This window comes from Xiphophorus hellerii, chromosome 8 (genome assembly GCF_003331165.1).
Source record: "Xiphophorus hellerii strain 12219 chromosome 8, Xiphophorus_hellerii-4.1, whole genome shotgun sequence".
Taxonomy (NCBI): Eukaryota; Metazoa; Chordata; class Actinopteri; order Cyprinodontiformes; family Poeciliidae; genus Xiphophorus; species Xiphophorus hellerii.
The window spans coordinates 22,865,593-22,890,973 of record NC_045679.1 but is presented as its reverse complement, the minus strand read 5'-3'; the positions used below and the strand labels follow the sequence as shown (position 1 = coordinate 22,890,973).

The 25,381-nt window shown below is 39.3% G+C and overlaps 1 protein-coding gene across 12 annotated transcripts in view; it reads left to right on the top strand.

Annotated features, from left to right (window-relative positions):
* fcho2 (FCH and mu domain containing endocytic adaptor 2) overlaps positions 1–25,381 on the top strand; it is a 57,841-nt gene that overhangs the window by 3,718 nt on the left and 28,742 nt on the right. For all 12 annotated transcript variants that reach the window (XM_032569120.1, XM_032569122.1, XM_032569114.1 and 9 more), the window contains exons 2-8: positions 8,399–8,490; positions 12,477–12,551; positions 12,654–12,795; positions 14,447–14,599; positions 14,817–14,921; positions 17,361–17,459; positions 22,790–22,886. In XM_032569120.1, the coding sequence (XP_032425011.1) occupies positions 8,399–8,490; positions 12,477–12,551; positions 12,654–12,795; positions 14,447–14,599; positions 14,817–14,921; positions 17,361–17,459; positions 22,790–22,886 (763 nt within the window). The remainder of the gene's footprint in view (positions 1–8,398; positions 8,491–12,476; positions 12,552–12,653; positions 12,796–14,446; positions 14,600–14,816; positions 14,922–17,360; positions 17,460–22,789; positions 22,887–25,381) is intronic.

Genomic DNA, 25,381 nt, shown 5'->3' with positions numbered 1-25,381 from the left:
GTATTTCATTTATTTCAGTCATTTTTAACCTTTCCATACACAAGTAAAAAAAAAACCCAACTAAACAAACAAAAACCTACAATCCTGAAATTAAAAAAACTCGACAAAACTGAAATTGCCAAAACTAAGTTGTCATTTCTTTATGACTTCAGCATATACTACAGCTAATGTCACCAAATATATCACAGGCACAGGGGACTTGAGTGCATGGCCCTTTAATAATTAGCTAACATGTACTGCAGTCCTAGCAGTTCCTCGCAATACGCATATTGTGTACACAGGAATTGCAATAACAATAGATTATGCAGCCCTAGTATTGTCACAATATTATATTATTGTTACAATAATGTAACTACTTGTTTAACTAGTAGTAACACCACAACAATCATCAAATCCTGCTGAAACGAGAACACTCAGATCAGAGTTCTGACATCTGAGGCAGCAATAAAGGAAACTTCTGTTGCATGGTTCTATTCTGAGTTGAAGTCCTGCAGAGTCTGTAATAGGAAGCAATATGGAGAGTTTGCCTAAAATTGCGCTACCTTCTCCAGCGTATTCCAGTGTCAAGGCAAGGATTGAATTGAGTTGCCTTTATCTACCTGAAGAACATCTGGGCGCCCAGAAAGCTGACCTTGACCACGAAGATCTGTCTGTTCATCTCCAGTGGGAAGTCATACTGCTGTACGGGGCTGAAACCTGGAGGACAACAAACCCTCACATGGAAAAATGCAGTCATTCCTCAACAACTGTCAGGGTTTTCCCCATTCGCTGGCCAGTCACAATCGGTAACCTCAACCTATGGGAAAGAACTTGCCGACTCCCATTAGAAGCAGAAATCAGTAAGAAAAGATGTCGCCGGGTAGGGCACTCTCTTCGAAAACTTCCTACCGACATCAGGCAGGACCTCAGGTGGAGCCCCAAAGGCAAGCGAAAGAGAGAGGCCATCCAACAAAACGCGTGACGATGAGACCACAAGAAAGAAGATGATCTACATCTGGAGCCAACGAGAAAGAAGGGCCCAGGACAGAAATCTCTGGAGAGCTACCTTTGGTGGGCCGTACCCTAGCGGGAGGGAAGGGCAAAATCAAAGAATGAAAACTCTCCAAAGTCATAATGCCACACTAACAAATGAATTAGTTTTACCACATCTGTAGTCTGTTATTGCCCCTCGATATTCCAGCATGGTTCTGTTGTGTGGCTATGTTGGAAAAAAAAATCTGATGTCGTAGTTAGCCGCAGTTGTCAGTCAGCATAACTTTTAACTTTGTTTCCTGTTGTGTGCCACATATACAGCAGCAACAAGAGAAGGGACAATCGCATCTGGCTTTCACTAGCGTTCATGTAATGGCTTCAGTCGATTTTTCGCAATCAAGAGGAATGTGGACGAGCAACAAAAGTAAAGGTGGTAGATGTTTCTGATGTGGATAAGAAGTAGAAACCCATGAATTTACATTCAGAAAATGTAACTGCAATGAAGAGAAAGTTAAACTAATTATGTTAGCCATTTTCACAACTAAAGGAAAGTGATGTGTGCATTGCTTTTAAAACTTACAGTAAATTTCAGTGATGCAAGCAGCAACTGCATATTTTAAAGCCTCATTTGATAAATATTTTTTCTACTTTCAGAGGGAGTTCTGGCACCTTCCACTCGAACTGCCAGATTAGCTGCTAGGTGTGCATTCCGAGAAAGCAATGCAAAGAATTAGCTAATAGCATTTTCTTTTTCGCACGTTAACAAGCAGTTTTGACAACAAAGGCTGATTATTTCCTGGAAATAAGGAACACAAATACAAAGGAAAAACCTCTACTTTTAGAATTGTGAGTTTGACTTTATTGTGATGGGTCTGAATTCCTTGTCTTTGCAGACATTCTTATTTTCCGCCGCTTTCACCCAGGGCAAGGAGGAAGGCATGCCATCTATGCCTCTTTTGTATTTTTCTCCTTCTGGTTTTCTTGTTTGCAGGAGGAAACCATGTGCTCAAAGCCTCCCAGAGGGCACTTACCCTCCTTATAATTCATTTTGCACCGGTGCGTGATAATTGCTACAGTAAAGTCGAATGCCAACTTTCCATCCAACCATACACAGACGAGTTCTCCTATTTCCAGCCTCCATACCGAATGTCTTGGAATGCTTATATAAATTGCAGAACGCCTTCGCAGACTCTCCGGTTTTAATTTGTCTTAGTCGTCTTCGGTTGTCGGGAGGGAGCAGGTAGCAGTGAGATAATAAGGCCTCTCTCCATGTCATGTCTTACATTACAGCCTGAGGCAATAAACACTCGATTCCCCGCTCACAGGATATTACAGCTGGTGTGGAGCCCTAACAGAAGAGAAGGGGAGTGAATGCCTGTCCTCCTTCTGCCCAGCAGATGTGAGATGATAAGTAGGCAACGCTGTGGTTTTGCCTCTTTTCCTACCAGGTGGTATTTGAGATTCTATGGTGTCTGGTTTTCTTTCTTTTAAAAAATTTTTTAGGTGGACTCCAGCAATGCTGTTGTGCATACACAACAGCAATGCAAAAGCAACATGTGGTTTTGTTTTGCAGTGCAACATTCAGCTTGTAAAACGCTATTTGTTGATATACCTTCTCCTCTCTGTGTTCTGTGTTGTGTTCATCAGTAGTAGAGATGCACTGATCCGATATTAATATCAGTACCAATCCCAATATTGAAAATATAGTTTAAATAGGACATTGGTGACAATGTGCCAGATCTATAAGGGCAGATCTATTCAGTCTAATTCTATGCTTTGTGCTTGGAGCGACATGATGCTTTATTTATTTTACATTATTTTTAGAATTTCCAATTGCACTTTCTGAACCAGTTGGAAGAACTTTTGTTGCAGCTTTTATTATTTTGTTTTTTTTTTACACGTTTGACCAAAGTAGTCAACCTATTATTTTTGTCAGTTTCAGTTTCTTTACTATTTATATTACATTGGCTGTTATACTCCTATAAATTGGACTGACTGAAAACAATTAAATTTGTGTTGTTACATTTTTAATTTAGTACATGTATGTCTTTTTTTTAAAAACAGAAAAAAATAAATGTTTTAAGTCAATTCAAAACACCTTTTCTGTATCGGATCGGTATCGGCCGATATTAAACCTCAGATATCTGTATTGGTATCGGAAGTGAAAAAGTATTTTTGCGGTGGTTGTCTTTAATAATATGTCATATGTACATTTTGGATAGTCTATGGCTTACATATCATATTTGTTTATGAACAATAATGACTTTTCTTGTACAATTCTTTATTTTCTAAGACCATCAGAGAGTAGAGCTATGGAATATTTTAAATCATAATCACCATATGCAAAATTACAATGAAAAGTTTGTTTGAATGCATCGTTTGGTAGGTTGTTATATTTCAAGTACGTTACATTCATAGCCGTATGGACTTTCATTTCCATTGATTGAATCAGAACCACGATGAATAGAAGTAGAATGTCATGTCAGAAATAATTCAGAATTAAAGTAAATTGCACATGATTAATGCAGTGTTATGATTATCTTCATAAATGCATAACTTACGATAAATAGCAGCGATTAAGCATGTAGGCACAACATGGTTGGGTTGCTGGTATGGAAGAATGTTGGCGCAAAATGTCAAAGGCTGGGAACTTGGTAGGAATGTGAACAAGTTGAAGGAACAAGTTCTTTTATGAAGAACTCTGCAGGATTTGCAATTTTAAAAAATAACTTTTGACTTTTCTGAAAACTAAAACCTTGGACGGAAATGAAAAACAAAAGTGAAAACATTAAATATATTTTTCAGAAAACATCCTACTATTTGGAAACATGTGCCCCGGCAAGTTCTTGCCAAAGGATCTGGTTTAAGCCTTTGAGTTTGTTTGTGTGCGTTAAAACTCTGGTTTTAAATCTAAGCCAAACTGTGTTTTTCTTTCCTTCCTCTGTCAGCAAGCCTTTCCTTCTTTCTTTTCCGTGGGTGTGAGACCTGTAACTTCCAAGCCAAAACAGCTGTGCACGTCCCAATGTGACGCAGGCTGACTAGTTGCAGAACTATTGCCTACAGTTTTGGAAGACATAAAAACTCTGACGACACTGAGCGCCCTGCAGTCTCCCTAAGAGCAAACATATTGCAGGATCCTGGCCACAGACAGGATTAGAATAGACTGTGAACGAGTTTCTGTCATTGGTGGTAATGGCTCGGCCTGCGTATTGCACATCTGTCTCAGCCGCAAAACAGAGCTGTTGCTCCAACAAACCCCGGCCGACATGTCGCACGGCGTATCGTATCCTTTGTTTTGGAATGTGTAAAAGGTTCATTTTTCCAAGCATCGTAAGTATTTCTCATATTCAGAACAAGTTCCAAGTTTGAGGTGGTTCATCAGTAAGGTCTACTTTCTGTGTAATGTTATGCCTGCTCATGCTTTTTCAGCTCTTGTAGGTTTGGCATAACCTGTTTCCCATTGTCAAGGTTGCAGGATTAGGGATCATAGTCACACTCGAGATTAGCTAAAATACATGAATGCTTGGGACCAAACTATACCTGTTTGTAAATGGCTGTTTCAAAACTTCAAACACCTTATATACCTCAATATGCATTACTACGCACAATGGCAAGCATCTAAGCAAACTAACTTCTTTAGATATCCTTCTTTCTATTTTGGGAGGTGCAGCCAGTCAGCGTCAAGTAAAATAAATGATGCTCCTGCTCATCAAACTTCACTTAAAAGCATGTCGAGAACCTTTGTTCTCAGGTATTTCACCTGCCCAATATATATTTCCTTTCAAATATTTTAGATATCCTCTACAAAAAAAATCTGCGAGAACAGGCGGATTTTCCACAAATATCTTGTAGTTACAGAAAATAGGTAAGTATTGTACTGCGAAAAGGTTCACTTTCACTTTATACAAATGTTTTTTTTAAAAGTGCTATTTGAAAACTACCAACATTTATTTTATTTACTTTATTTTATTTTTTTTTTTTTTACCAAAGTCATCGTATTGTAACTTTTGGTGAGGTTGCCAGAAAAAATGTCCCTTCGATGTATAGAGCAGAGCAGTGCTGCCACTGTCAGCTGGCTGAAAGTGTGAGGTTGCGTCATTTTCTTGATGCTCACAGACGCATTCTGCTGTTTGGAAACGTTGGGAGCTAAAGGAGCGTCGCCCGTATTTTTAAATGTAAAGCTACGAGCAACGCGAGGGACAGTTTTATTTACAGAGACTTCATACTTCATTTAATTGCTGTTTCTGTTGTTTTCGTATATTTATTTGGGATATTTAAAATGTCTTCCAGTTCCAGTTGAAGACATTCACTAGAACTGAAAGTTTATTGAGGTTTGAGAATGTGTTCTTGCATTATTATGCCATTACCATTCTATTACTGGAATATGGTTCCAAAACAAACATATTATTGTTTATCGCAATAACTTATGGGACAATTTATTGTTCATCAAAATTTGTTACTGTGGCAGGCTTATTTCTGGAATCAAAATAGCAAATAATAAATGTTTTTTTTAATGACATTATTATAACTGTAATAATCAGTAATTTATTTTTTTTATAGCTCAAATTGAAATGATCCTTTTTTGGTTTTAAATTAAAAATTCTATAATTAATTTTTTAAAATGTAAATATTGTGTTTTCACTAAAGGCTATCATCGAGCATAAACCTTCTACTGGCCCGTACGTAATGTAGATAGAATGCTGTCTTAATTTCGTCTTTTCCATGTGCTATGTTTTGAAATAACCTGTGTATTTTTGGTTTGCTCAGGGTGAAGGTGTGACATCGTCAGGTCATGTCTTGTAATTGGTCCCAGTTTTGTAGCTCGGAGGGGAAAAAGGCAAAAACGCCCCGAGCGGTTTCCTTTGTTTGTTTTTATTTCTCTTTTGTGCACGGCGCATTGATATCAAGCTCTACAAGAACGGACTCGTTGCACAGAATGGCCTTTCTTCCTGTTTCTGTTCTGCTCTGTGTGTTTTCACTGGCTGTCGTCACTTCCCTGTTTTGTCGGTCCACTGGCCAGCTCTCCATGTTCTTCTCACTGTGCTCCCTTTTGCTTTATCCTATAAAGCATACCGCTTGTGTAAGAAACCGTGTTGCAGTCTGTCTTGCTGAGTAAGCTTAGCTGTTTGCTATGTACCTGGTTATAGTTAGACTTGCAAAATGGTTTTAATAGTTTTATTACTGCAACAGGAAGTCTGTCTCAGTGGATCTGCTTGGTGGGCTAAAACACCAGACCGTTGAGCTGAAACCCACAACTGCATGCTTTTCGTTCTAACCGCTGTTTGCTCTGTAAATATACCATAGTTCTGTTTGATATAGCACCAGGCCTTTTGACAGAAACCTCCTCTTGAACTTTCCCCTTTGCCTGTGCGGAAAAGCCGCTTTAATGTCGCAGGAAATCTGCTGACGGCGGATCCGAACAGGAATTAGGAAATATCCATGGAAGCCACGGGGGCTTGAGTGTCACTTTTGTGTTAACGCAAGAGTCAGTGTGTTCTCCTACCACTGATGTGAAAGCAAATGCAGTGAAGACAGATGTATTATTATTGCTGTATGTTTTTCTTTCTGGGACACAGTGGAAATCCAGGCACTGATTTGGTGATGGTTGTTCTAAGTTTAACCAAAACAACCAAAATGAGGATATTTGCTTGTTGGTATTTTTTTTAATGAGAAGCAACAGGGTGGCTTTCCAAGGAAGTTGTCCAACAAATATTGCCCTGTAAAAGTGCAGAGCGGTTGTTAAAGCAGAATTAAGTTTTTTTTACAGTAACTATTCTGCAAACCAGTTGAGTTTTTCCTATAAATGAATAATTAAGTCACAGTAGTATTTACTTCACAAAAACAGTTTCACTTGAGTGGCATTTGTTGTTTTTTTTCCTCCTGACCGTACCAGACATGTTGGTCTCATCATGCTGATGGAAGAGACTCACATAAATCTGATTTGATGACACAGTTATTGTTCGACGGAGGGATCTTCTGCACTGATACGTTCGTAGATTTAATAACTTGCGGGCTTGAGAACTGTAAATTCGTCACACTTATAATGTACGGGTTAATTGCAATACATTGGAATATCATCGAAAATGTAAGTTATTTGAGGAATTGAAAAAGTGAAACCCAAATATCTCTCATTTGCATAGAAAATTATATTTTTCAACCAGTTGTTTGTCTTGTTTGTGGCTTGTAGCCAGTGGAAAACCAAAATGTACCTTTTTATCGGAAGGAGAATATGTGATAGAAACAGGCGCATTCAAGAGTTTGGTGGACATTTACAAGGCGTAGACTGCAGCTTTAAGAGCCAGCAGACATGCATACCTAAACAGCATTGTCTGTATTACTGAAGTTATATGGAAAGTAGGTTGTGGTGCAATAAGTTTGATAGCTTTTCTTGACTACTTTGTTATTTAAAAAAAAAAAGTAATTGCACAAACCTATATAAAATATTGCTTATGTAACAGGTGGCGCAATATTTTGTGATATGACAGGACGGCGGGCAATTGTGTGGGTCCGGGGAAACCACCGTCCACAAATACCTGAAATCCAAGAATATTTGATGCCACTTCTAAAAACACTTATAACTGACTCGAAACAGTCTTGGCACTACTGTAGAAGCTAACATCTACTGTCTTTGTCATCTTCACTCTTGGTGGTGCAGCCAATCAGAGCCAAGAAGAATGATGGCGCTTCTGGATTGGCTGCGTTGCAAATGGAAACCAATAGCATGTCGAGTAGAATTACAACAATGCATTTATTTATTTATATTACCTATCTTGCATTCAAGGATAATTTCTCAGGCACTAACATAGTTAACAGACAATAGAGACATGAAAACACACTTGAAAAGAGGAAAGAAAGTAAATTAAAAATAAATAGAAATAGAAAACTAAATATACAAACATAATGATGCATAGTAAACAAATGAATACAAAAAAAACACATCTGATAAGAACATAAAATAAGGGCAAAGTACAGAATAATACAATCACATGGCAAATAAGCTGCAAAGCTTAACTAATATCCAGGCTGCATTAAAAAAAAAGCTTCTCATTTGAAAAAAAATCTATAATTCATAAGTCCCCCCCTCCCTTCAGCGGTGCAACGGGACACTGTTGCCCAGTGACTGGATATGACAGACACAGTCTCACATCACAGGTGGCTTTAGGCCAATGCGCTGCTGTCTGTCTTAGCTTAAAAGTCTCAAACATGGCTAAGATGAGCATGATCGACCAGAAGGTTCTGCAGACGCAGCTGGAGTCGATGCAGACAGTGAGGAAGCTGATGGTAGAAAACCTGTTCATGGTAATATCTGATCTGTGAACTGGTTTGGGACTGTTTGTTCCACTTTATTTTTTTATTTTCACAGCTTGATTTGTCCATTTTTGTGTGTGTGTGTGTGGGTGTGTGTGTGTGTGTGCTTGAAATGCAGGGAGAAAAGAACAATGGCTTTGATGTGCTGTACCACAACATGAAGCACGGGCAGATTTCCTCCAAGGAGCTGACGGACTTCATCAGAGAAAGGTAAGTCTGAGAAGGCAGCGACGCGAGTACGCCGACACCAGCAGGGCGTGCTGCGCAAAGCATGTCTTTCTTGTTTATGTGGGTTTAAATCTGGGACAGCCTTAACAGCACTTCCTGTCCTGTGTGTTGCTCCTCTAACAGCAGCCAGTTGTCAGCTGAAAGCGTTAATCGTTTCGTTAAGCTTGCACATCTACACGCAGTGTGGATATGATGCAGACTTTGCCTCCGTGGGAGCTCACCTCCAACCTGGCACCGGCAGTCTCTCCGTTCCCACAACACCGTAATGATAGGTGGTTTTTAAAACCCGGATTCTCTCTGCCGTGTGAAAGGTGTGCGCTCAGAAAGTGTCACATGACAGCAGGTCTACCGCTGGAATCCGACGGGAAATTCTTCCGTCTGTCGGTAGCAGAGGACTGAGTCATTCCGACTCTTTATTGCACCCTGGGGAATGTCATGTGCCTCACTGAGTTGACTGAGCAAGTATTGACACAAAATGACAGGATTCCTGTTAGGACTGCCAGTTCTGATTATTTGTTGATGAATATATTGATTATTATGATGATTAATTGGATTTTTAAAAAATGGCACATTTTGCGGATTTGTCATTTCAGCCTTTTTCTATACAATATTATAAATTCATCAAGAGGTGCAAATAATTCGATTCTTCTAGGGATGCACCGATCCACTTTTTTTCACTTCCGACACCGATACTAATATCTGAGCTGTAGTACAGATAAAGAAAAATAGTGCTAAATCTTTAAATTTTTCTTTTAAAAAAAAAAAAAAAAAATTACAGACATAAATGTACAGAATTACAATTTTTTTTTGATAATTCTGCGCTGGTCCAGCACACTTAAATACACCAGTAACTTCACAAAACCTAGTCAAACATGTAAAAACGACACAACTTTGATTTGTTCAATCAGTGCAATTAGGAGAAATAAAAGAAACTGACAAAAGCAAACTCAGCAAACTTTCATTCAAGAAAGTACAATTAGGGATTTCTAAATATAATGCAAAATAAACAATAAAGCAGAGCATAGAGCTAGATTACATATATCTGCCCTTAAGAATCGGTCACATTGTCACTGATACACAATCTAGAATTCACTTCAAGCGTGGGACCGATACAGATCATTTGTAGCAAAGGACGCATCTGCATTCTGCAGTGTTTAGTTTTTATGAATGACAGTAAGGTACCAGGGTTTACAAATTCCACTTCCGTGAGCAAATACAAGAAGTAGATTTTTTTTTAAATAGAGCTGCTCTGAGTTTAGTCACAATGCCAAGAAAAGAAACTTCAAGCCACACGCTTCAATCCAGATTGGTTTGTTGTTTCAGGAGTTTTGGTACCTGTACTGTTTTAGAATTTCACGGTGAGTAGTGGAGGCGACAAGGATGCCATAAAAACTGCATGTAAAATAACTCAATACATAAAATAAAATCTAGAAATGTAAGTCTGGAAAAGTTTGGAATTGTTCTGTATTTTCTTACATTAACTTTGTAGCACGTTTGCATTAAATTTAGTCTTGTTGTGGACTTGCTTGTCCATCAGTACCATAGGTCATTTTTGCACCTTCAAAAACGGCAGTAGGGCTCCCTCTAGTGGTGATAAAAGTCAGCGCGCCACACTCGTATCCCCAGCATCTTCCTGTCCTCTATTGTGATTCCATGCACACTGAAGCACTGAAAAGATAGAACTGACCTGGTCATTTATAGGAGGCCTTCATTCACATATGTTCTAGTCTTGGAGATGAAAGGACTGCTTTCTATTGTAAGGCGACATCGTCATGATTTACCAGGAGTCTCCAGTTGAATAAGAGAGACGATTTGTTATTCAAATCCTGATGCAGTATTTACATGTTGGCTTTTTTTTTAATGGCCTTTAGATGTTTGTTAAATGAGGTGACATAAGCATCCTCCTTATTTACTGATTTCCATAGTAATAATGTGTAGAAAGCCGTAAAATAAATCTTCTACCGTCTAGATCTGCACAATATATCGCAAATATATTGTCATCGCCATATCAGTGCGTGTAATGTTCATACAGCAATAGACTATTTGGGGTTCAGTAATTGTTGGCTAATATATTCCAGGTTTTACTAACCTGAATTTTAAATAGTCATCACAATATTTACTAGGATTGGCCGATTTGGCTTGAAAAATAAAATCTAGATTGTATTTTCAATTTTTATGATTTTTTTTTTTTTTTACTTACAAATGACAGAAAATATGTTCAACATTTTTCTGTCATTTTATTTAAACCATCCCCCCAGTGAGTTGTATGGCTGGGTATGAGGCCCTTGTTTGATTACAAGAGTATAGCTTTATCAGAAGAATGTCTAAAAATTACAATGAAAAAGTCATTTTAATTAGAAAAAGGCTCAAATTAAATTTTTTTTGTTATTGTTTGTGTTAGGAGTTTTCATAAAATTCCGACTCAATTCTCCTAATTTTATGACTTTATTCTGGTAATATATTTATTCTCGCATTGTTTAAATTGGGTAATATTATTACTGCATTATCGTTAAAAAAAATCCATGCCTGACCCTTATATTTAGTCGTAGAGTTGACCTGAATTCAAAGTCCAGGTAGACAGAAGCTGTAAAACGACACTTGTCAAACAAGATGGCGGCCTTGTGCGTGCTGACATCACTCTGAACTATGGAAACACAAGGAATGCATTGGTGGAAAAAAACAAAACAAAACAGATTTTCCAAAGAGGAAATCTTCAAAAAACCAAAAATTTGACTAATCTTTCAAATGTATTAATCACCCAGCTGCCCTAATATTTACAAACATTATCCCCACTGCAAGATAATACAAGATAATATCATGCAACCATGCTACCTCCCGGTATCAAGTCAGTTATGAGGAGTTTTTGTAGCGTATTTTTAAAAACATTAGACAACTTTGCACTTTATCCGCCATCGTTTCTATAAACAGTGTTAGTTTTGTTCTGATCCCATTCCAACGCGTTGAGACGTGTATCTGTGACATGACAACACACAGCACTGTATCTCTGTCTTGCTGCATCTTCTGCAAAGGCTTTTGCCGTTGATGCTTGAATGCTGCGTGTCTGAGTTCACGCTCGGTTGACCCGTTTCCCCCTGAACGACCTTGACCGCCGAGACAAGATGGCTGGACGAGATGTATAATTCAGACTTTCTCTGCGATGCTGCGGCAGTTTATATAATTTTTTTTCTCTTCCTGTCGCATTGTTGTAAAGGAAATAGAAGGAGCTGTGTGAAGGGTGAGGGGAAATAAAGGATAAATTAATAAATAAATTACCTAAAGGGACTCAAATGCACCCACAAGTAAAAGGAAGATTAAAAAAATATATGTTTTTAAAAACCACAAAATTGAATTTATGTGCTTAAAAATATGATTTGTTCAAACTAAGCTGGGAAAAATACAAATGAATGTCAATTAAATTGTGAAACGTATGGTAAAATTCTCTCTTTTTTTAAACTAATTGAAACATTTTATTTGTATTGTCGATGTCAAATTTATTTATATAGTGCTTTAAAAACAGGTTTAAAACTGCACCAAAGTGCTGTATGAAAATGACAATAAAATAAGGTGATGAAAAGAAAAATAAATACAAAATATATATGTATATGTATAATGTTAAAATAATAAGAGTGATAATAAGTAAACAAAACAAAAAAAACATCACAACAGTATTTATTGATTTTATTGGGCCATTTAAGTATATTTTTTATTTTTAATTATGTCAGTTTTGGTCCTTTTATAGAGTCACAAAGTAAAATAAATAAAAGGTGCTGCATGTAGATTTATATTCTGTCATCTCCAACACAAGATTTAGGAACAAATTTGCCTGTTTTGTTCTCAGTCAAAACCTGAACTTTAGTCACATTTCAGTTAAATGAATGAGTCGTTAACCTTACTTACTCATGTAATAGATAACAATACATAATACTCTCTGTATCTTAGTCATTATAACACGTCTCTTCTCCCTGCAGGAGTGTCATTGAAGAGGCCTACGCCAGGTCCATGACCAAACTCGCCAAGTCAGCTGGCAACTTCTCTCAGCTGGGGTGAGTTTATGCATGAGTTTATTCCCCTACTCTGTCACAAACAATAGCAATAATAAAAAAAAAAACATTAATAACAAGAATCTTACTCAATCTGTTCAACAGGACCTTTGCACCAATGTGGGATATCTTCAGAAGCTCAACGGAGAAACTGGCCAGCTGTCACATGGACCTAGTGAGGAAGCTGCAAGAGCTTATAAAAGAAGTGCAGAGATACGTGGAAGAACAGGCCAAAGCACACAAGAAGGTAAAGACACATAAGATTTGAATTAATTGTCTCCTTTTTATGACGGCATCGTGCAGTTTTCATGTGATGTAGATATAAAGTTCTGAATTGTCGTTAAGTTATTTTAGCAATTCTTTAAAAGAACAACTTTAGCCACAGAAAATCATTTTCTCTGGCTTAATTTTGTTTCTATGGATGCCTATTTATCCCTAAAGCACTTATTTAGGTTTCTGCTTTGCAGCTCCTATCTTCAAGAAGGACCCAAACTTTCAGTTTGTTTAAAATGTGCGTATTTAAATTAAACCCTGTCCTTGGCAGAAAACATTCTGTTTTTATATCTCAGCACTGTTTTGTCTTCGTTCTGTTGTGGAAGATGTAAACTAGAGCGCTTCCTCGATTAAAACGGGACAATTTTATGGCACATTAACATTTTTATTCACATGGATTTCTCTTGTTTCTGTCATTTTCTGCTCCAATTTGAGGTTTTTAAAGCTTTTGTGTGGAATCGCACTGCAGCCCCCTGCCGGAGAATCCGGTGACGTCTCCTTCCTCCAAACGCTTGTGTAGTTTTATGGCTTTTTATTTTACACCGCCATTCTGTATATAAAGTAAAACCGTTCAGATACGAAGTTATATACGTTTCATAGCGAGTCTGTAGGTTTAATTACTTCCTCCTCTGCCTGGCTAAAGGTCTGCTTCACACTTGTGAGAATTAACAGAGGAGCTGGGAGAGGAGTTTACAAGATTCCTACTCGGACAGGAAAAATCTGGAACTTGATTATTCATGGCAACATCGATTCATTCATCTGTCCGTCTCCTTTTTTTTTTTTTTTTTACTCTTTATACTTTAAAATTGGTGCTGTCAGTCAATTAAAAAATGTAATCCAATTAATCACGATTAATCGCTATGCTTAACTTTGTAAGTTTGAAATATAAATGTGCAGGCATTTGTGCAAGGCCGTCCTGTTATACTCCAACCAATCGAAATGCAGGCAAACATTATTATTATTATTATTATTTTTATTTTTGTATTTTTTTTTAGCAGAAAGCAGTTAATGTAGTTTCTCAGTACTAAACTGCAACTAAGGGAAACTTACTCCATTAGACATGCATGCTAATAGTAGCAAACTTGTTCTGGTGACAATTGACAGATAAGGTGTATTTAATTTTCTAGTTCCTTGGGGGCCCACCCCCTTCTAATGCTGCCCTGGGCAAATGCCCATGTATCCCATAGCAAAAACTGTCACTGTATGCACATTTTCTTAAAAAAAACAAAACGTTTTATTATATTAAACCAAACATGTCTCAAGAGTCTCAGTTTTCCAAGTTTTCATATTCAGGATAGACTTCTATGTCAAAATAGTAGTTTAATTAGTCTGTGTTATGTAACGCTAACAAGTTAAAATGTTCAGATTAGTCACGTGCGTTGACACTGACCGGCCTATTCTGAATTTGCCTAAAAGTCTCAGTTGTATCTCTGAAAGTCTGGAATTTCCACATGTGAATTGTGCAGCAACCCTGATTTGGGTTGAAGTCATTTTCCTGAAGAGGAACGGCTGTTCAGGCCAAGTGTTTCCTTTTAATGACATAAATCAGGATCAGAGCCATCGGTGACTCTTGCAAACATCTTTTGTCTTGTTGAGCGACCTAACGAGCACGCGCCGCCTTTCAGACAAAAGAAGAAGTGGCACCGACCCTGGAAGCCGTCCAGAGCATCCAGTCCATCTCTCAGTCTCTTCAGAAGTCCAAGGAGAACTACAATGCCAAAACCGTGGAGCAGGAGCGGCTCCGCAAAGAGGGGGCCACCCAGCGAGACGTGGACAAGGTGGGAGGTCACCCTTTATTACACATACACATACGCACATATCCTTGGTACGCTAATGTAGCATGATGAAGTGTGTCCTGGTTTACGGAAACACAAAACCTGAGCGAATCCTTTCCTCAGATGTTGAACTCACTCTCTGGTTTCACTCCGATACGTTTAACCTGATCCGGAAAGCAAACCAGAGTAAGTCATCGATCTGTTTATTTTTTCTTTCCAGGCCGGAGTGAAAGCCAAAAAAGCCATAGAGACCTACAAGTCATACGTGGAGAAGTACGCTTCAGCCAAGTCCGACTTTGAACAGAAGATGGCAGAAACTTCACAGGTTTTTATGAATCTTAGCTGGTTTCTCTTCCCCCCCATGTGCATGTGACCTAATGACAAATGTGTTCTCAAACTCTGCTTATCATCCATCTTTGTGGCATGCAAATGCTTTGTTGCGTAATCTGTTAGTGCGGCACTCGTCTGTTCAATGTTTCGGGTCCTGTATCGTCTCCAGATTGTGTTTTTTCCTCTGTAACCGGATCGTTGTGCAAAGACCCTGATTGGATCCATCCGAGCGGCTGATTAGATAAACTCCAAATTAAAATCAGCTCAGCAGAATCGGGCCTCCATATCCTGGCGTACCGCAGCGGCACTGCCACTAGAGCTGGTTCGAGTTAACCCCGCCGTTCTTCTCTCCTCGCTGTTGTGGAGGAAGCGGCGTTGCGGCTCGCGCTTCCGCTGGATCGCCGTCTACGGCTCATCTCCCACGCTTCGCATGTGGACACATAATTATAAACACGGTGAACACATGTGCGCTCTGACATCACCAGGGCTCCTGCATGTGTGTTCTGTTTGTCTGCGTGTTCTTGCTGGCAGTAGATGGAAGTACAGTCTTACTTACAGTTCCTTGCAAAAGTATTTATACCCCTTTGAACTTTGTTTTTGTTTTGTTTTTTCATGTTTTCATGTTACAGCCACCAATTTCTGTATATTTTGTTGGGCTTGAATCTGATAGAGCAATAATTTTAGTAATCGATTAATCGATATTCGGATGATTAATAGATTAATTGGATAAGAAAATTGCACCATTTTTTTTTATTTTGCCACCTAAAACTTTTATACAATATTAGAAATACATTAAAATATACAAGTAAACAAATAATAAAACTTATTTGATAAGTAAGAAAAATAAACATTTTATTACCTAAAATGCAATGCCAAACTGTTCCTTTAGTAAACCTGAACTAAAGCTATACATCTTGATTAGTTTTGGCTAAAATATATGTGCAGACAAAGGGTTTCTTTATTTTAAATGCAAAATGAATATAGTTCTGGTAAGTTTTGATTTAATTGCTGCTCTAAATATATTGTTTTATTCACCAAACTGCATTTTTTTTTAAAACTCTGTATTCAAATTCAAAGAAACTTTATTGACCCCAAAGGGAAATTAAAAGTTGATGAAACTCATTAATTCAAAGTCAAAATATACTCCTATCTGCAATTAATCAGTTACTAAATTGTTTATCAATTATTTCAATAATCGATTAATCACAATTAATCCAATTAATTGTTTCACCCTCAGTGACAGAATAAAAAAATTCAATCCATCTCTTCAATTGATCGTATTGGACAAGGATCAAGTCACCAGCTCCGTCTATTTCTAATCATAAGGGCAGACAGAGGCTTGAAGAGAGGCGGCAAAAGCAAATGAGGTGGATTAGCAGTGCTTGCCAACAACGGATGGTGTTATCCAACATCTGTTGCTGTGCAACATCATCTCTGCTGCCCAAATATTGAGCCATTAGCATGTCGTGGTTATGCGCAACAGCCTTCAGTCAGAAGCCCCTTCAGATTTGTTGCGAGACTGACTGCTACTGGAGTTCTTTCATCACCATCCATAACGACTCTCTGAAGATACTTGGCTGATATGAGTTAGGATAGCATTTAATTTGGGATAAATAAAGTATTTTTGAAATGAGTTTGAATTGACTTGAATAATTTTGCTTAGAAAAGGAAACATGGTTTGGAAAACAGCTTCTAAAAAAATCTCCGTGTTCAGCCTTCTGTGCTCTAATCTGTGGCGGCACTGACTGACCTTGAAACTACTTTTCAAAGAACGGTCAAAGGTTTTAGTCTTTAAATGTGCAAAGAGACTCGTATACCATGCATCTCTTAGCCTTCAACTAAAGACAGCTTTACAGTAATACCCTGATTTGTCTTGGTCTATAACCACACATTATATTGAGGATAAACATCACGTCACATGATGAAATGTAAAGAATCTCAAGGTGTATGAATACTTCTGCATGGCGCTGCGACTGCACACCCTTGTACTTCACAGTCAGACACGAGAGGCTCTTTATCTGGGTTCTTTTTGTGATTATTAAGAGCTAATCTCCTCACTAATGCCTGGATTTTCCTCTTCATGACTGCTTGAGCTCAGGCGTCTCAGTTTACGTCCAAAACCCAGATCTCAATGAGAGCGTTCGAGCCCTGTGATCTCTGCGCAAGCACAGCAGTAAAACACACCAGAAATGAATCCTCGCCAGCGCCTGACATGATCAAAATCGACATCTCGTGAAAGGACTAATGTTGAGCGCGCGCCTCGGACCACCCAGACTCTCGCACATGAGGTCACAGCGAGAAGATTTCCCTTCGAGTCAAAGTCACGCTCTTGTTTCTTTGCTTTCCCATCCTCTCGATAACGTGACGTCAAGTTGTTTGGCACGCGGTTACTTTGTTGTCGCCTGACGACGGATATCGTCTGCGTTTGTTTCAGAGATTCCAGGACATCGAGGAAAACCACGTTCTCCACATGAAGGAGATCATCCGCTCATACTCGCAGTCTGTGGAGGAAACGCACGTTCAGATCGGAGAGGTGAGTGTGTTTTTCTGACGTCACTCCCCGTGTGTGGATTGGTTGATCCGGAGAGCTGCTCACCGAGTGATCCTCCGTCATCTGGGTCAGTAATTGAAATAAAAACCAGGAAATGATCCATTTGATCCAAGCTGATCAGGTCTTAATTTTCAGACTGTCAAAGTCTTGTAGGTTCAGCTGGAAAGGTTTTCAGACATCACTCACAGAGCGCCATTAATCAGTATTTAATACTTTCTAGGTCATTTCTTTTTATTATTTATTCAGCAATTTGACTTAATGGTCAAGATTTACTACATTCTGCTGGCATGTTTTTATTAGTTTGTAGCAGCTCTATTTTCATGGCCTGTAGAGGGCGACGCCGCACCATCAAATAAAATCCCTCACAGCTGACTGGTCGCTCTCTAAAGATGTAATTGTGAGAGTATGGACTGATATTTTCACCACAACACAGAAAGACACACAAAAAAAGAAGAAAGAGTACCACCTTTTAAAAGATGTTTTTATTATCTTATTAGATTATTGAGATATGTTTTCTGTAATGAAAGTATGCCGTTTATTTATTTATTTTTTTAGACAAATTCGCTTCCTTGTTTCCGTGAAGCTCTGATGTAGCATCTTTTGATTTCTGTCTAAAAAAATATAGACATTTCTAGGTTCTTTTCTGATTTCTGTCCAAGAAATTCTAATGAAATTGGATATTTTCTTCTGATTTAACTGTAAGTAAAACCCTTCTAGTGATTTTTTTTATATGTGTGTGTGTGTCTGGCTATCTGGTCCTAAAATGTTCTGTATATTTCAACTGGACAAACCGCAGAAAACCCAACTAAAAAAGCAGATTACCACCTGGATATCCAATACTTTAATGTGTTTATACTTTTTACATCTTACCCCAAAAATGTGCCTCCTCTTACATTTTACATGTTTTTTCAAATAAAACTTTTAAGTGTCAATCTTATTGGGTAAAGGATGTCTCCTACAGGAACAGTTTGTATCATTGTGGTGAAATCATGGCGTTTTTGGGGCTCTTATTCAACGCGCTTAGATCTTTGAGTGTATCTTAGGGATGTCACATATAAAATCTCTTATATTTAATGTAGAAATTTTAACATTAGAAATAGACATTTACTTTGTATTCATGACTTTGCTGTACATCTTGGGGAAAGGCTTTCCCATATAAATCATCTTAAACATGGGAGAAGCTCATTTTGCCACATGATCCTGCAACTTTAGCATTCTTTAACATCAGTGTGGATGACTTTTACATTCCTCGTCAGGAAAATTACTTCAGTTTTCAGACTTGAGATTTGTTCCTGCTATTTTAAACTTCCCACGCATCATGTCAGGCGAGGCCTTTGCCTCCACTGGACTCTGTTCTTGTTCAGCAATTCTGTTGCAGATTGGCTCCTTTGTTTTGCGTCATGAGCATCACAAATACTCCATTCTGGGCCAGAGCAGGCCCATTATAATCACTCCTCCACCTCCAAACTTCAAAGTTGATAATGAAGAGTTCATGCAGATGTGCTTTGTTTGGTTTTGCCAATTATGAAGCTTTTTGATGGTCAGACAGCTCTAGCTTGGTGTCATCTGTTAATAAAGCCTTATTTTACAAGTTTTGTGGCTTCTCTGGAAAGACTTTTAGTAGCCTAAGCTGCGTTTTTGAGAAATTAGACATTTTCCTATGCAAACCAAAACAAAGGATACTTGTTCAGCCATTTTCTAAACATATCATGTATCATTTGACATGCTGTTGTAGGTCTGTAGGTTTTCAGATGGTAATTTAGATTTTTTTTTTTTACCATTCCTCTGAAACAGGGGTCTGCAACCTGCAGCTCTGGAGCCTCAAGCGGTTCCTTAAGCCTTACACTTAATAACTTTGGCTCAGATTGATAAAGAACCAACTAATATAAAAAAATAAAATAACATTAATATGTTTTTTTCATGGAATAAATATAATGGATGTCCACACCATGATACTTGAAGTACCTCCAATGTTTTTGTAGATCCAATTTTGCAGGTTGGAAACGTTACATAATTTTCCCACACCCAATCTAAGAAAAAAAAACAAAAAAAACCATTCTCTTCTTGACATTTTGTTTTTCTTAAAATAAAAGTAAAATTGTGGTTCTTTTAATAATTGCAGCAAATTTGCAACAGTCGATATTCATCAACAATTTTGCGTTTTCTCTTTTCAAAACGTTACGTAACATTTGTGGCTGTGAAAGAGTTGCTTAGCCGAGGGACAAAAATGGCTCTTTGGATTGTAAAGGTGGCAGTTTCTCTGCTCTGAACTCTCCACAACGTCGCCTTTTGCTAAATCTGCTGAGACATTCGCTGCTGCGAATATCGGAAACTGTGTTAGAAGTTTTCTGTTATTAGTTTCCCCCCCCTCTTTCAAAGTGGTTTTGATCTAGTTTCTTGTTAAAATATTTGTACAATTAAAATAAGACAGAACTAACTTACAAGTAGCTTTTTAGCAAGATAGAGGAGCTTGTTTTAAGTTTTTTTTTTTTTTTTTAAACCTTAATATTGATTAAAAAAAAGGTACTTGCTCCACTGGCAGATGTTTTCACTTACTGTATATCATGGGAAAAGGGTTTACTTTTTGAATCAATTTTAAAGAATTGTTTAAAGAAGAAGCTCTTATATCTTGCTAAAAAGCTACTCAGAAGTTAGTTTTGCCTTATTTCAAGTATACTAAGATATTTGCAATGGAAACTGGACCAAAAATACATCATAAAATTTTACTTTTGCTGTTAACTGACCATAAAATGCTCACTTTTCCAAAGATTTTGCTGATGTTTGTCCTACTTCCCACCTACCATCTATCAGCAGCGTCAGGCTGCTGCTTTGCTTTTCATCCAACAAAAATGGAGAACCGGTAGTGGCAGCATCATGCAGTTGCTTTTTCCTTTCAACTCCCAGTTTTTAAACCATGTGGGAGTTTCTAGTGTGACACAAATAACTCATGGCTCAGTCTACCTTTAGTGGGGAAAAGGTGACTGACTCCCCACTAAAACGGAAAAGGCTCAGTCTGTTGTTTTTGCTTGTTTACTCAAATATCCTCCATTAGTCGGCTTTAATGCTAAGCTACTTTGCGTTGTTAAGCTGTCATTGACAAGTGATTCCCGTTGTTTAACCAAAAAAAAAGCAACTGTGGCTTCTTATCAGCTATTTTGAGGGAGGCTGCCGAGAGCATTGGCCCTGAACGACCAGTGACAGAGAGAGATGAGTGAGAAGAAAGAGAAAGAACTGCACTTTTTACAAGCGGTGAGAAGAGAGGCAGCGAGAGAGTTAAACGGGCTCGCTGCGTGGAGAGGCAGGTGCGTCTGTCGCTGTGCTGTGTGTTTGTTTTTGTAAGTGAACGTTTGTGTGTGAGCGAGGGCGCCTTCGGGGCAGACGCATGTTGTGTAGCATGTGGGCGAAAGTCTCAGTGGAGAGACGAGGACCCTTTTTTTTTGTTTGTTTGTTTGTTTGTGTTGACATATGAGGGTGTGTGTGTGTGTGTGTGTGTGTGTGTGTGTGTTCGCGTGTCTATATGAGATGAGCAGGGCAAGACACGTTGATGACATTAGCGACCACCATCACGCCAGCAGCACCTGACGGATTGCGTGTGCGCTTCCTCGCCACGGCAACCTTCTTACCACCTCACCACCAACACCCTCCCCCTCCTCATCCTCTGCTGCTAGGCAGGGCATAGATGCCTAATGCACTCTACCTCACCACTGGGGCCCACAAGGGGAGTGGGAGGTTGGGGCAGACACATATATATAGACACACACACACACACGTGTGTGTGAATCCGTCTTGCTTTGATGGTGGAGCCACTCGCTATAGCGCTCGGGAGTATCACGCACATCTAAATAGTTTGTCGAGATGCGACAGTCAGCCCCTCGTCTTTATCTTCATGCCTTTGCATCGCTCGCACTTCCCCCTTCACCAAACTCAAAAGGCGCACGTGCAAACAAGCACTAACCTTTGTGTGACACCGCCCAGAGGGTAACCATGGCAGTAACAAAGACAACCTCTGGCACCCTGGTCTAACTGTAAGACTCAGTAGGTCTTACTGCGCATGCTAAAGAAGCGTTAGCTTAAAGTGTTGCAAATATTGAAAGTTGGAGCAGCATCAAGTGTGCATATGGTAAAACTGTGAAAAAGATCACTAAAACGGATGAGGAACATTTTGTTATAAACTGTTCTCCATAAGCATAGTTTATATTCAATGCATTGATCCAGTGAATGCAGTTGCAATGCAACGCAATCAGTAAAAAAAAACTCTAGACGAGTTTCATCTTTTCAGTTTCACATTCATGATGCACACTTTTTCTTTGGATTTGAACTCCCATTAGATCTAAAAAATCTCCACAGGTTTTTCTGACTGTTATTGCCAAACTCTGTTAGCGTGACAGAAATATTAACAGTTTTATTAGAAAAAATAATAATAATAATCTAGCGTTTATAACCCCGTTTTGTACCCTGCCATTACTATTTTGGCACACCCTGATTTTGTTAGATTTACACAAACTGTTTTGCACCTATACACTCAATCCACTGTGGGTTAGCATATTTAGCTAACGAGATAAAAGGACGGATAATCTGAAAAATGCTAAATTCTCACGCTGAATTAAACTGAAATGTTTAGGACAGTTGACCCTCACAGTACCTCTGAGTGATCTCCTGCTGCTAGATGTTATTTAATGAAGTCTCAAAATGGCATTCCCTTGCAGACGACTGAAAAGATTATAGAAAATGCATTTAAATCATCGGTGGTCCAACTGGAAACAAAACCTCTCTGCTGAAGGGAGGCGCGGTTGGTGCAACTTGCCCCATGGCAGAGGGCTTGTTTTAGTGTCTTAAAACCAAAGTACATTAAAGTATCAACCTTCCCGACCACTCAGGTCTTCTGGTTTTAGTCGACTCTGCATCACCAGAACCAGAACCAAACATGGAGAAGCAGGGTTCAGTTTCTATCCCCCACTAATCTGGAACAAACTTCCAGAAAACTGCAAAGATGCTGTTCCCTTGAATCGAGGCTAAAAACCCCACCTGTTTATTTTGTGTCTTGATACAAAACAACTGGAACCTTGATCAATATATTTGATCTATATTTGCTATATAATACTGACAAAATGTAATGTTTATTTCTGGTTTTAAATGGTCACTGTACTGTGTCTTTTTGGTGCAGAGCACTTTGAACTGCCTTGTTGCTGAAATGTCCTGTGCAAATAAACTTGACTGTTTTTTTTTTGTCGTAGTTGAGGTTCTCAGAGTCACATAAGGTCCTTACTGGACCAGTTTTCCCATCTCATGCTTGTCCTTTTCTCTCTCTGTAGGTGCACAATGAATTTGTGAGGAACATCGAGAACACTTCGGAGGAGAGCTTAATACAAAAACTGTCTGAGAGCAAAGGAACAGGCAAGGAGAGGCCAGGTAAGGCAGGACTTTGTTTGTCCTGACACTGAAAACAGGATGACCACACATCCTTTTGAAGTCTGAAATTCTATCTAAAATGAAGGCCTTAAAATGTCTTAAATTCATTTTAAGAAATGTAAGTTGGCCTTACACACGTTAATGGCAGGTCTTAAATGTTGTCGTTACAGGACAATTTAATTTTGGATAGTCTATGTTTTTTGTTTGTTGTATTTTTTCTCGCAGGATTTTTCTGTCAGGCAAAATTTTGAGTTGCACAGAAACGTCTTCACTGCGTTTTGCGACGCCATGCGGGTTGAGGCTATCGCTAACTAGCTGCTAATATACTTTTTGCTAGGTATCTGGTTAGCTTCTTGGCATCCGTCATTGTGCTAAGTGCAAATGTATCCTCGGTTGGCTGTTTTTGTTTTGTTTTGTACATTTCCGTCGTGGCACACGTTTTCAATTTCATTCCTAATCGTCTTAACAAAAGTCTTGAATTTGAGTTGGTGGGACCTGTGGAAACGTCGATGCGGTTCTGAGCGGGGCTGATCCTGCCTTTCCCTGATGGGAGGGGCAGCATGGAGAGGGGCAATTAGACGTTGGAGCAGGCCATCAGAGGCAATCATAGTAATCTGCTGTAAAGGAAGGCCGGCTCGGCATTCCAGCAAGCATGTGACACGCTCGCAGATTAAGCAGGCATTACCAACTTTTCGGGGAGGTCAGAGCTCGACAATGGCTCTTGTGTAAACTTTGCCGTGCCACAATAATCAAGGGAATACTTGTCAGTTTTCTTTGGCATTGCACAGTCACTTCCCACTCCGTCACACACACACACACACACACACCCCCACGCACACACACACACACACACAGAAATCCGACTGAATTAACTCAGTCACTATAAACTATTTCACCTCTACTGAGGCCTATCCTTTGCCGTTTGGCGTCTGAACTGGTGTCCCGTTCTAGGAGTAACCTCACCAGTCCCTCTTCCTCGCACTCCTATTACGTCAGGTCACAAGCACAGAGGCCTCACCTCTGCCGTGGTTGTGTGTACACAAACGGTGACCCCCGTGTCCAAACACTTGGTCCAACAAGCGGCGGGGCCCTCATTTGTTTGGACAGCGGATTTAATTGAGGTTGAAAAAATCGGTCTGAAAATTCCTCCCCGTATCAAGCTGTTCATTAGGGATTGCACAGCAGCTCCGGTCCTGTCAGGAGAAATAAACCACCCTCTCCGATGATGAAATAGCTGAACGGATGGCCGGTCCGGGGCCTTTTCAAAGAAAGAGAGAGAGAGAACGAGGGGTTGAATAAACTTTCTATTGCGGAAACAATCCTAAAGTGACACGCTGCGAGGTGGAGTGGAGGGGGGGATTTTAGAGAGGTCGGACTGTTCAACGATATCCAGCTGAGCTGTCAACTGGCAGTGGGCCAGACACGCAAACTCTTCCCCGCCCCACCCTTCTCTCCTGCTCCCTGTGCCATGTGAAGCATATGCAATTTAAAAAACCATCTTCCACTCATGCGTGACTGCCTGCCGCCCTCGCAGAGCAGCAAGAAAAGGAGCCATCTTCCCCTGTATAAACACTGTTGCCTGTCTGTTTGGAGGAGCTTAAACAGTTCCTAATGTCTGTCCAGGTTTGGGTAATGTCCACGTGTGGCTGTTTGGACTTCGCTTGCAGCATGTGTGCGTAAATATGGTCAGATGGAAAAAGGAGTCGCTTCCCCGCCCGGTTCTGACTTCTATTTTCCAGTCCTTCTCGTGTCCGTTTGGTATCTTTGTTAAGACACATGATGCATTGAAGAGACAACCAAAAAACATTCTTTTTTTTAATACTTTTCATAGCAAAAGAGTGCTTTTGGGCGCATAATCTGATCCATATTTCAGGCGGAAGGGAAAACCAAGAGTCTGGCTGTTCATGAAAAATTGCCAAAACGAACATTGTTGTTGTTTTTTGTACTTTTGTCGTTTGAGTGGACAAAGATGGTGGTGGCGGCGTCATTCTGTGATGGCACACTATGTGGAAGAAAGTCTGGTCAGATGAGATCAAGGTTAACAGGTTTTAGTCCGACATCCTATGGCGGTGGTTGAATGCTTAAGATTACCGATTACATCATCCCCACATTGGGAAACACGGTGGTAGTGGCATATTGCTGTGGGCATTAGGTCTGTCATGACAAACAGTTTTGTCTCAGTAATTATTGCGATTATCGATAATATTGTTGTCTTGAAACTATTTTCAAGTAACATATTGACAATGGCGCAAGAGAGCACGTTTGCTTGACCAATAGACTGACACTTAAGAACGAAACAGGAAGATATTTCAAACATCCAATATAATCAGACAGAGACGCTGCACAGAGGAAAACTGGGTGCAGCTCCTTCCGACTTTTTGGCGTGGACGTTCATGTTCCAGCAGCGTGAGCTTGCAGATTCCGAGCTACCAGATCAGAACTTTAAATAGATTCTCCAGTCGTTCTCTCTAACCCACCAACGCCAAAAGGCCTCA